This window comes from Diorhabda carinulata, chromosome X (genome assembly GCF_026250575.1).
Source record: "Diorhabda carinulata isolate Delta chromosome X, icDioCari1.1, whole genome shotgun sequence".
NCBI classification, from domain to species: domain Eukaryota; kingdom Metazoa; phylum Arthropoda; class Insecta; order Coleoptera; family Chrysomelidae; genus Diorhabda; species Diorhabda carinulata.
Window position 1 is genome coordinate 35,494,106 of NC_079472.1, and position 12,840 is coordinate 35,506,945.

The 12,840-nt window shown below is 32.6% G+C and overlaps 1 protein-coding gene across 1 annotated transcript; it reads left to right on the top strand.

Annotated features, from left to right (window-relative positions):
- The first annotated feature begins 1,492 nt into the window (after positions 1 to 1,492).
- On the top strand, positions 1,493 to 12,249 carry LOC130901681 (uncharacterized). The gene is made up of 5 exons (XM_057813216.1): positions 1,493 to 1,710; positions 6,249 to 6,613; positions 9,886 to 10,012; positions 10,071 to 10,516; positions 11,894 to 12,249. Exons 1-5 carry the CDS (start codon positions 1,656 to 1,658, stop codon positions 12,200 to 12,202), a joined length of 1,302 nt encoding a protein of 433 aa, XP_057669199.1. The 5' UTR covers positions 1,493 to 1,655; the 3' UTR covers positions 12,203 to 12,249.
- The last annotated feature ends 591 nt before the right edge of the window (positions 12,250 to 12,840 follow it).

Sequence of the window (12,840 nt, forward strand, 5' to 3'; positions counted from 1 at the left end):
TCCTTTTTCTCACCAGGTTGTCATTATTTAATCCAGTCACATCCGAGGCTAAACCGTTGGATCTCTGAGCACTTTGTTTTTTTTTTTACCCAAGCAGGTCGCTAGCCTCACTTGGAACCCTCTTCTTTTACCCGGGCTTGGGATCGGCTATGAAACCACTGAGCTACTCAGTCCAGCGATATCACAGGCAGAACCAAAAATCATTATAAGAAAAAGGCGAGAACAAAAACGATTATAGGAAAAAATTAAAGTTGAAGAATCAAATTGAAAACCGAAATAAAACGAAAGAGAAAACATGTAAAATTTGAACAAGACGATAGTTTTGTAAACGATGGTGAAGGTGACGAAGCGTTCTGAATTTTTTTCTACCGAAGTCTTTACTAAGAAAGATCTGAAGCTTTGTTTTCGTCTAAATTTGCATTTGTTTGGCAGGATGCTAGAAAACTGTATAGTGACGTAAATAGAACTATATAACTAAATAATTTTCCATTAGAGGAAAAATGTGATGAGATAGGCATATGAGAGCACAAGTACAAGTATTTACTAATTTGTACACTAAAAAAGATACCAAAATGTATATCAATTGTTTATGTATATACGGAACAAGAGTAATATCAAAAACAAGATGGAAAATCAAATTTACACATACGTAAAGATTATGCCATTGAAAAAGACAAAAGGAATCTAAAACTTATCCGATGCAAACCGAAACTAACCTAACCTAATAATATTAAAAAGCATAAGCCAATACTGTGATGAGTCTTAAGTTTGTGGAAAATTCAGCTTCGTCAGTATGGTGCTTTTGTTGCTAACAACTCTGGATCTACCTCTAGATATATTGACTAAAGTGAAAAAGCAGCACCTCATTCCCGTGACAGAATATTCCGTTCTTACGACAATTACTGCTGCCTTCTAAAAATTCATCATTATTGAGATCGGATGAATATCTGGCTATAAGCTGTTCAATGCAGCAAATAGCCGTCCAAAGGCTACAATAGGTATATACTAGTATAATCAGAAGATAATAATTTGAAAGTAATAGGTATAATATGGGCTCCACAATTGATTACTGTTGCAATAAATTGTCTCGCGATAAATTGCCACAGACCAGAACCGTCATGCGATATATTGTTTTAGCCATGAATCGTCGTGTGATTAAATGTTGGCGATAAATTGTCGGGCGATGAATTGATGTAAAACGAAAAAGACATTTATGGAGAAAAACAGTATTTTTTTGATGCCTAGTTTAACAGTTACTGAATACATTCAACTTCCTGGGATTCCTGAACTATCTATTTCTTTTTAAATAGACCAGATAATCATTTCATCGTTTAGTATCGAATTCGATTGTGTTATATAGCTTTGGGAATATAAATCGGGCGCAATTTCACTTAAGTTAATAATAATAATTAATTTGTATCGTTAATTGCAACACTGTAGATTTCCTACTACGTTAATATTGAAACATAAGTAATCTAAATAATTATCAATTATTATCATTAAAGCAGATGAACTCTGACACTGCCTTCGTGAAACTGATTCAATTGATTTCGTTCTTGTTAGTCTCGACATGCTGGTACGCCAACAAACCGTGTATAACTTATTCTGAATTAGGAGAAACAGTTTTTAAAGGAATTATTCATTATTGAAGTGAGATGAAGAGTGTTATTTGTTCTTTCATATTATTGTTTTGTATGGTAAATGCAGATGGTAAGTTTGGTCAATCTATTATGTATTGATTTATATAAACAAAGTTTTTGATGGTACGTGTTATTATAAACATTGAATACATAGCCTTTATTGAAGTTATTTACTGTTAACATTCAAATAATGATAATATAACATTGTAATGTTGGAGTCTGAAGTACCAGCATTTCTAGTATGAATAGTGTTATAGAAATCAATCTTCACAGTACGACCTGAATGTAATACACTTCTACAACGTTGACATTTTCAACATATTAGATACGCAAATATTATTTTCATATATTTTTCTTGCCGAGTGAAGGAAAATGAAAATAAATTTCGCCCCGAAGGTCAAACAACTGATTTGTAATGTTTGTAATGTGCTGATTACAAAAATGCTATCAAACTTCTATTATCAGCTCTAGCCCTAAAATATCCTATTCAAAAGTATAATATAATTAACCAAATATACAGTGTGAATCATCTATATTGATACGGTTTCCAAATAGTAAGACTTTTCAACAATTTATCTTAATAGTTATATGAATATTAGTATGGTACCATCTAAAAATATTTCCAGTCGTACAGGATGTTCAGAAAGTAGTTATACAAATTAAATATACGATTTTTGAAATAGAACGCACTATATTTGTGCAAAACTAAAACAATGGCCTTCTAAAGGATGTGTTTTGTTATGTGTGTGGCGAATACACTCTTTCTTACTTAATGAAAAAATCATATTGTTATACCATTCATTTTCACGATCAAATAAATCTTGAGCTTTATGTTTATTTGTGAAACAATTAGAAAAAGAAAATGGTTTAAATTTCTACGGAATCACGAATCATTATTAGCACTTTTATGTATTTGGTTAATATTGAAGATAAAATAATAGATAAAAACCTGTTTCAATGAGTTGAGAGACTTGGAATGTAGTAGAGAGCCGGACGACTGTTCATTCTCGAGCTTGGCGAGATGGTTTGGGCTATGTGACACCAACAACAGCTTAAAGGATTTTTTGCAAACGTGAATATTAAGAACCTCAGCATCGAAAGAGAATAGTTTTAGGAAGGGGCTGACTAACAGTCGGTTTCAACGCCAATGTCAGGAAAATCTGTCTGACTAGTGAAATTTTGAAATTTACTAGATGTAAGTGCTTTCCTTAATTGACCGACCAAATGAAAGGAGACCATGAACCATGAGTAAGGAAAACGTAAATATTCAATACCCGATACAGTAGCGTCAAAATGCATAAAGTTTTCATTAAACACGCGTATTTTTAAGGGCTGGCAATAGTAATAATTAGTATGTGGAATATACACAATATTATAATTTAATTTCAACCAGAACAGTTGAAATTTTCTGTTGGTGTGTAATTTGTCAATATATTTCGTTTTAAGATATCCATATCGGATTGAAGCTAGCAACACGGTCGGGAAAATCTATCGTGGCAAGCCCCTTCGGGGATCTGATAAAGTTTCTTGCTTTCAAAAATTGGTGGCAGCTAAGTTATAGGTCCCAGAAGAAATTCATGCGGGTCAATAATAATTTTACACTGGAAAAATTTTTGAAAATATGAAAAAAACATTTATCTTACAAAAATTTTTGATCAGATTCGGTAAATAAGAATGAGAAAGAAAAGGATCTGATGAGGTACAAAGATGTTTAATTTTTTCATGTTATTTTTGTTGAATCATTTGAAAAAATCGTTATCTATAGTTATATCCCCTCATTCAGGAAGTAATTGATGAAGTCAATTAGCATACTTTAGAACTATGAAAATAATTATTCACAAAAATTTATATGAATGAAAACAAGGATTAAAAAGATAGTATAAATCTGGTAACATATTATTACTGTTTTTGGTTGTTTAGTTTGTTGATTATAAACTGAATTGTGGGCTTTTTCGCGCTCCACACTCTCACAACTCTTGACACGAGTCTTGACGGAGGTGTGATGTCATCCGCATTCTCTACTTATTCAGTTGCTCGCTACATCGGGTACGAACTAGGCGTGATTCAAGTGACGTTTATACGGTAATCGAATTAACCTTTCTTTTTCTCAGCTGCACTCTAAAAGTCGACATTAATGCATTTTTTTAAAATCTCAACTCCCGTATACTTACAATTTCATGCAGACAATACCAAAATTATTTATTTCACTCCACAACATATAAAAATATTGTACGTATATTTGTAGTACCTAGTTTTATTTAACATATACGATACCACGCGTCATTCACTTTCTTTTAATCCTCACGTCTTTGATCGACATGAAACGGAGCGACAGAGAGGCGAGGCGAGGGAAGGCGAGAGAAAATTAACGTATTTCATACGCGAGTCCTCGGAGATAGTCTGGATCATGCTTTTGTTGAGTTTTCGTCGAACATCAGTCGTTGGTTTACTGATTGTACAACTTTTATTAATTGAAGAATGGACGTTTCATAGATTATTATCCCGATCATAGTTTCCGTAAATTCCTTTAGTAACATAAAAACCTGACAAAACAATCACAATGATATATTTCGATATCAGTCGAGAAATGCTCAACTCAAATTCTTGAACTCTTATATATGTGAAACTTCTTCAAACTATGCACAATGTGTTTAAAACAAATATATGATAAATAATATTTTGTCGTTACGTACATGTTGAAGTGAATGAAAGTTTAATTGCCAAGGCAAACAATCGATGATCAAGGGAGTGAAAAGATACAGTTATAGAGATTTTAGAACGATTTTATCTGCCCAACACGAAGCTGTTTACAAGTTTAAACGTTATGAATTCTACTAAGAATGAAAATCAAACCAATGCGTTTATGCCAAGATAAACGACGAGAAAAATTCCTTTGATCTTCTTCAAAAATACGAGCTTCTGCGTATTTTCAACATTGGCGCAAACTCTATTTGGTTCATCGACACAGGACGAATGCCAACATTGACCCCAATGTGTGGGGTTGATGTGATTGATCGACTGGTTTGGATAATTAACGAGTTTTTCTAAAAAAAGTTTTGACATATCATTAAATTTAATACAGACACTATTAAATTTCCTCACCTCTTACGAATAAACAGTTCAGTTAACTGTTTTATTTAAGAATTCTTAGAAAAGTTATTCTTTAGCTATTACCATATCCATTGGATTTTCTTCAGTGAAAATGTTTAAACAGTTTACCAAGTATTTTTAACTATTGAATTGGAAGCGCATGATAAACAATTATGTATAATCCAGAAGTTTCACCTACTACTAGAATAATCACAAAAGTTTAAATTAGTCTGGAAATGACACAAAATGCATCTGGATAATACGGTTGCTTTACTGGAAGTTAACTAATTTTCGAAAGTACTTCAATTTAATATTGTTGAGAAATCGTCAGATATCTTATCTACATGTTTTGTTTCCTGTCCTATTCAAATATAATCATCCAAAACAAATTGTGAGGTCAAGAAAATTTCAAATTAAAACCAATAAATTTGCAAATAGATATTTTGTTCAAAAAAATAGGAAATCTTAAAAACACGATTTTTGAATAACAAAATTTCAGTGCTAGCTGTTACTATTTAGAGCTAAACAGGGATCATTTGGCGTCCCCAGGTCAAACCTGAATGGACTAAAATTTTTTCATTATATTGATCTCCATGCTGACACCACATTCTGGATGAGTATGTTTATGAGAGATCCAATAGATTTCTGACAATTGGAAGAAATATCAATGGTTTGAAATATAACTAAGAAGTGGTTCTTTTCATAGAGAATAGTAACAAATTATTCTAAGCCATTCCAAGCAATTGTAATTACCAACACTTGCTTGTAACTAGTCAGAGCCATTGACTTATGGCTAATATTGTCCAATTTTCCTTCGTATGAAAAAATAAACGTAATATACCTATTATAAAAAGTTTTTTTGTTTCTAGATCGTCTTGATTGAAAAACTAATTTTGAATCAGAAGAGACCTTAAATCAAGACTATTTAGAAACATAAACATATCAAAAGATCTCAAAGATAATAAATTAAATTGAAAATAAATGCTGAGGGTTGAGGGTAGCTTTCATACGCGTAGTTTAGATGGAACCACTCAAAGGAGGTTTATGCGGTTTGTTGGAGCATTGAAGATTACAGAAGATAGGAATGAGCTCATACAAATACCAAGATTTGTTCCGGAAAGTAGTTATAGACTTCAATAAATCGTAGTAGGCAATTGTAATCACCAGCATTTGCCTGTAATTTATCAAAGCCACACCATTCACCATTCAGACTGTCAGTCTCTTCTCCATTAGTCTCTCGTAATTAAATCCATCTTGAATCCATGCTTTGTGCAGCAATCATCCAATTTGTTTGCATTTTTTTAATAAGTTCGGATCATCACGTTAGTGGACGTAGCCTACAACGGTGTGCAACTTGCTAAGATCCTCTCTCCAATATCTTCTTTGCCTAGTGTTCATCTCTAAACCTAGCAACGTGATACCTTCAATTGGATTGTATATATTTGTTCTGAATGTCATTTGTAAGCCCCACATTAGGAACAGCTATTTTCCTTAATGCCAACGCTCTTCTGTTCTTAGTTACAGTCAACAATGAATTATACCCGAATCAAACGCTCAAAACGGAGAAGAAGCTAAGCGAAACTATAAGGACTATTATAAATCACTACAAACAACCCGATCCTTTGGGTATTCCAGGAGCCCCTATTCCAGATCCAATGCCTATACCCGACATGCGGAAATCATTTTCGGTGGGAACTATGTATTTCAAAAATATGCAGCTTACCGGTCTCAAAAAATTTAGAATTGAACATGTTCTTGCTGATATTACTAAAATGAAGGTGAATGCTACGTTGTCGATAGATGTTTTAGTAACTAGAGGAAATTATACTCTTCGTTCGTTATTTTCAAGAGGAGCTGGACCTTTTTCGGTAACTTTAACCAAAGTAAGTCATTAATTATGGATATAGAATCAAAATACCACGAATAGAAGTGTAAATACACTAGCGAGCAAAAATTGAGGTAACCTTAAAATTTTCATGTTCTTTGAAATTTTACATTTTCAGAGAGTATTCGCAAACTGTACATCATTGCATGTGCTTTTATAAGCTGAATGTTATACGCTATACTGAAGAAAAATGCATTTTTTTCTTGGATTTAATGATTTATTCTAAAACCAACAAATTAAACATTTTGGGCGAAATTACCTCATCTCGTCCCAGACATGTTATATGGGATTCATGTCTAGGCTACGGGTTGGCCAGTCAAACCGCCTAATTTCTACCTCATCCAGATCCTCCCTGACAATTCTGGCTGTATGTGGTCTCTTTATCTTACATAAAAATGCCACATTCTCCTTAGTCACCATGACATGGTCTTCTAGCACCTCCGTAATGTACCTGTGAGAGGCTAGGGAGCCATTTTCTATGAAGACCCAACTTTTTCCGAGTTTGTGCAGTGATTCCAGCCCAAATCATAACTGACCCGCCGCCAAATAGAAGATGCTCGTTAATGTAAATTTCAGCATATCTTTCCCCAGGTCTTTTCTACACTCGTCGACATCTGACTCAGTAAGGCAAAAACGCGACTCATCTGAAAACAATACCCAGCTCCACTCATCATCATTCCAACGAACGTGATCTCTGGAAAATGTCAATCTTGCAGTCCGATGATGCAACGGGGGACATAACAGTCCAGCAGCATGAAGTCATCTTCTAATGGTCCATTCACTAACGTTGACATTTCTCACTTCTTTCAACTGATTTTGCAGTGAAACCGCAGTACCTGTTCTATTCCACAAACTTGTGGACACAAAAAACTCATCTCGTTGAGTGGTAACTCTTTTTCGCCCAGACTCTGGTCTTCTAGTGATCAGGCCAGTCTGCAGAAAGCGGTGGTACACCCTTTGCACACCACAAAGACTAGCACCAACAATTCTTGCAGTTTCACGTTGCCCCCGACCATCTTCTAACAGCGCAACAATTCTTGCCACAACAATCGGATCTAAAGACATTATGGGCCTGTTAATTCACTACACTTTACAATCGTTAGGTTTTACACAAAAAATCAACAGTAAACTGGAAAACAGGTAAGGGGAATGTGAATGTTCAACTTTTCCATCAAAGTCGCACTTTAATACATCGAATGACAGCTAATGACATAAGCCTCGGAAAAAATTTGCTTTAATGCCTACTAATCCATATTGACGCTAAAATTATTCGTAATTTCTGAATTATTAGCAATTTCTGAAGTGACCTCAATTCTTTGCTCGCCAGTATATTATTGTTGTATGATTATGACATAAAAGTTTTGTTGTAAGAATTTTGTCGCTACTTTTCAAAGGTTAGAAGTTGTATTAATTAATTTAAACGGACATTCTCCAGTAGAATATTATCGATGATACAATCGTCCTTTTTCTTCAAAAATTGGCTGGAACTTTTTATTGATAATACCATTTTATATATTTTGAAATTAAATCAAAGCAGAAGCTTGTATCGTTTCTTTTGTGAAATGTATGAATTTATATTCGAAAAATAATTATAATTCCATTTAATATACAAATTATTAGTTTTGATTATATAAATTATACCCTTCATTCAAAATAAAGGCTATTTCTTCATAAATTGACTCTTTTTTTAATTTTGGTAGAAATATAGGTAAATAATAATACAGAACTATTAAAAAATTAACTAATTTTTTTCACCATAATAAAACTTCATGTTTTATTGTTTTGGTAGCTCTTTATCTTCAATAGATACATGAATCCCATTTTCTTTTTGAGAACTACATAGTTTCAAAAGTTTTAAACTAACAAAAATACGGATACGAACTATGTGAAATTATTCCAGAAAAGTTTTTGATGCTAATATATTTATTTTATTCATGACTTGACAAAGAAAATGACAGAAAATTCTTTTGAAATAAAGTTTATCAACTACAATATACTACTATAATAAGTTGATATACTACTATATAATTTGGAATTTTTCAATAGAAAACAATTACTACAAAAGTTAAACTACTAGTGCCATATCTGAATATGTTTACTTTGTTAATGTAGATTGAAAATAAATCACTGGGAGACTAGATAACACATTCAAAGACTTTAATATGAATGACTTTTCGTTGTCTTCGATATATGTATGTAAGTACCATTTGATAGTCGAGATCGATTTTGCGCGAGAGCTGGCAATAAAGTTGAATATGTGATTTGTATGAATACTTCAACTTTGAAAATTAAATCGTTTGCCTAGAAGTGTTTACTTTGAGATGTCCAGACATGTAAAATCACTTGGTGATAAAATTGGACTATAAAATGGACGATCAGATGTTTTTCAGGAAATTTCCCCTAGTTTCTGCTGTGTGGGACAATCTGATCCTTGAAAGGGAACACTATCCAAAAGACCACACCAATGTCTCGACACAGATGGTAACTTTATGTAGAAACTTCTTCTAAAAGAGTAAGAAGTAATTGAGAAATGCAAACTCACTAACGTGCTGAGGTTTTTCCGAAGCTAGCTGTTCCGAAAGTACTGTGATGTGTCGATAAGCACTGTTTTCATCAAAAATCTTAATCATGAACTGGTCAAGAATTAAGGTATCCCATCCTAATGACTGTAAATACCAAATCATAGACAAATTCCTTATCCCACCCTCAGCTTATTTATAAATGATTGACACCCGTAGTATGTTGCTCACCCCATATATATTCCATTTTGTAGAATAATTTTGTGGATTTTGTACAAAAGTTCGAAATTAATAATGGGGTTCAATTACAATGAAAAACCCGATTCAGTACAGTTGTACAGTCATTTGGTCGAAAAAATAGAAGTTACCTCGAAAGTTTTCCGGGAGTTTTGAAAATTGGCACTTTTAGAGATTTTGATATGCTCTTTCCAAATTTCAACTTTGCCACCTCGTATGTTTGCCGGTCGCACCACCATATTGAAAAAATGGCGCCCAAAAGTAGTTTTTTGATAATAACTCCTTTCCGACGCATTTTACAGGAAAAACATATCTATACAAAATAAAAGTAGAAAAAATTTCCTACAATTTATGTCACGATCTTTTCTTTCCTAAAATTAATAGTACGAGCGCCGTAAACCATTATACATCCACACCAACGTGTATTATTTACTTTAAACTGCTCATATTGTTCCGTTCACAAATTATCAACAATACAAAACTTTTCTTCAATATCCTCATACATGTTTTTTAGGTGGTGGTTACGGCTGTAGCCAAAATGGAAATATTACCAGATGGATCGCTAGAAGCTCAAGATATGGATATGGATTTGAAGATAGGAGGTATAGAACTAGATTTTAAAGGAATGGGATTACTCCAAGGTAATTTATTGCGAACCAGTTATGTTTTCTGGATTTTCTTTAATTTTTGTCATTTCAGGTGTTGTGAATTCAGTAGGAACATTTGTTTTTGATTCAATAAAACCGTTTGTCTTACGAGAAGCCAATACCAACATGAGAAATGACATGAATAAAGAAATTAAAAAATTAGGGAAAACATTTCCCAATTCAATTTCACCATTTGATCATTTGGTTTACGAGTTAAGAAGAAAAGTTAGAGATGGAGGCTTCGATCCATATTTAGTACCTGATTATAATAATAGCGTTGGTATTTTCGATATATACCTTACCAACACTTGGTTGCATGGATTGGCATCTTTTCACAGGGTGAAAGATATCAAGTTCGAAATGAAAAATAAAACTGTTCACGTGCTTCTGGAAGTAGGCACTGGTCAATTACTTGGTACTAGTAACTGGGAGCTATCTTTGGTGACCGGATTGCTGTCTAAAGAAGGAACTGTTTCATTTTCCGTTGAATATATTAAGGTCAGTTTTCAGTTTCTTTTGCTACAATAATCTTTTGCTATCATAACTAATAACAGTTATCAATTATGTTGATTTGGTGGTCACAAAAATTTTAATATATTGTCTTGTTAGGTCCATTTGAATCGCTTAAAATTTGAGAGCTCTATTTCTATTTGTTTTGAATCACGTACTATTACATTTTTGCAATTTACTTTATTCATTTTATGTACTTCCTACTCATACAGGGTATTCTGGGATTTAAGTATATTTTCTAAATTATACATTATGAGTTTTTAATGAATCTTCAAGTATGTCCAAAAAGTGTTTTTAACGGAGTAAATATGTCTACACTACTATCTGAAGGCCAGGGGCGGCTCATAACCAACAGTTAACAATCAGTAACTTTTACAGCAAAATGAATTTTTCAATCGATTTCTTAACATAAAGGTACTCTATTTTTAAATGGATGAAATTAATAATTATGCCAATAGTAATGCCAAGGAAACCGTTTGCCATAGAAAGACATTCTGAAGAAAATTATCATAAATTGTAATTATTTATTGAAAATACTTACAGGAGATATTGAAACTCAATCATACCTTTCTAATTGAACTGCATACTGTCGAACAACTTGTTACTTAGATAAGGAAAAAATTGAAATGTAGAAAACTTTAGTTGATTGGCCAAGAACTTATCAAATAAGAACTATACACTTACGGAGTCTACGGAGTATATTTCTTTGAACTTGTAAGAGTATTCCAAGATTCTGCCTTATATGAGAAAATGTTTTGTCACAGCAACACCATGTATATCTAGTAAGAGTGTGTATTTTACCTTGTAAGTTACTGGAGGATCAACATCCACCCCATATGTATACTATTGTAGTGGTTTTGTTTAATTTGTTTAAACATTTTTAACCACAAAATCTATACACAGGGTGTACGTTACGTAATTTATCTATACCCTTACTATTCCGTAAGCCTTAGATGCTAAACTATTTGCTAATACTTCACAACAGCTAATCCATTTAAATACCCTTTTTAGTTCACTATGCGATCAAATTGTTCACAAACTTCCACGGGTGCTAGAGCCTCTTTTAATATAACATAACATTCTAGAATTTTCGATTCCTGAAAATTTCTAGCTGCCCGTAAACAAATAATAAACCCTTCCTAGAATAACCTCTATAATAACAAGTAACTGCGCATCCACCAAACGGGACCGGCTTCTTGGTCTAGATCAGCGGACGAGTTTATAATACTATTTTAATAATTTTGCCGATATGGGTTGAAAATTATGTGTTATTTCAAAATATACAGGCTGGCCCTCGTATAAATTGAGAGTTTATCGAATCATATAGACGCGTCAAATTTTAATTACATTCTGATTTCTGTATAGGTTCTTATCAACGCTAGTCAGAGCATGGACATTTCTCACCCCCCATCATTAGATGATATCCAATTAGAATTAGGTAATATACAGATTAGATTTGATGGACTTGGTACTGTAGATTATCTAATTGAATTCGGAGTGAATGTTATTCCAAATCTGTTAAGGTATCAAATAATGGACGCCATAGAGAAACCGATTATATTTAAAATTCAGGAAGCTCTTAACCAAGTGAATGTTGAGGAGATGATTATTGAAAATGCAGAGCAGCTCGATAGCGGTAAAGGATTAGAAGACATGGAGCTTATTTTAGGATAAAAATTTTGTTATTGTGGGTATTAATAAAATGAGTCAATTAAAATAAATGATCTTGCTTTTAATATCATTTATATATATATATATATATATATATATATATATATATATATTTTATACATTTATATATATTAATCAACTATATATACTTAACATCTGAGCAGACATCCTTAATATCAGTATGGTGTTGTGGCAATAAAAAAACAGTGAGTTGATATATTTTTGAGAATGACTATGTATTCATAACTGGGAATTGATAAACCTAGAAATTAATGACCATTATCATTTTGAAGGTTATTTTTACTACATTTCTCGATTAATTAATTCCCTAATGATAAATATATAGTTATTCGAAAGCTTGGAATATCTATTAATGAGAGAAAACTCTTGATTTTATTGCCACAAACCCACAACAATCGCATTTTTGTTTGTGGAATTTTATAGAAAATATTTTTGTTACTTCCACCTGAATTTGTTTTTCATCGAAATATCGAAAATTCATAAGTCGAGTATATGAATTAATAGATCATCTTCCACATGGATATCACATTATGTTCAACCATACCAATATTAAAGTTTATAAATATCCCATTTTATGTTTATAAATCATTTCAAAGAACTTGTTATTTTTCTTTATTTGA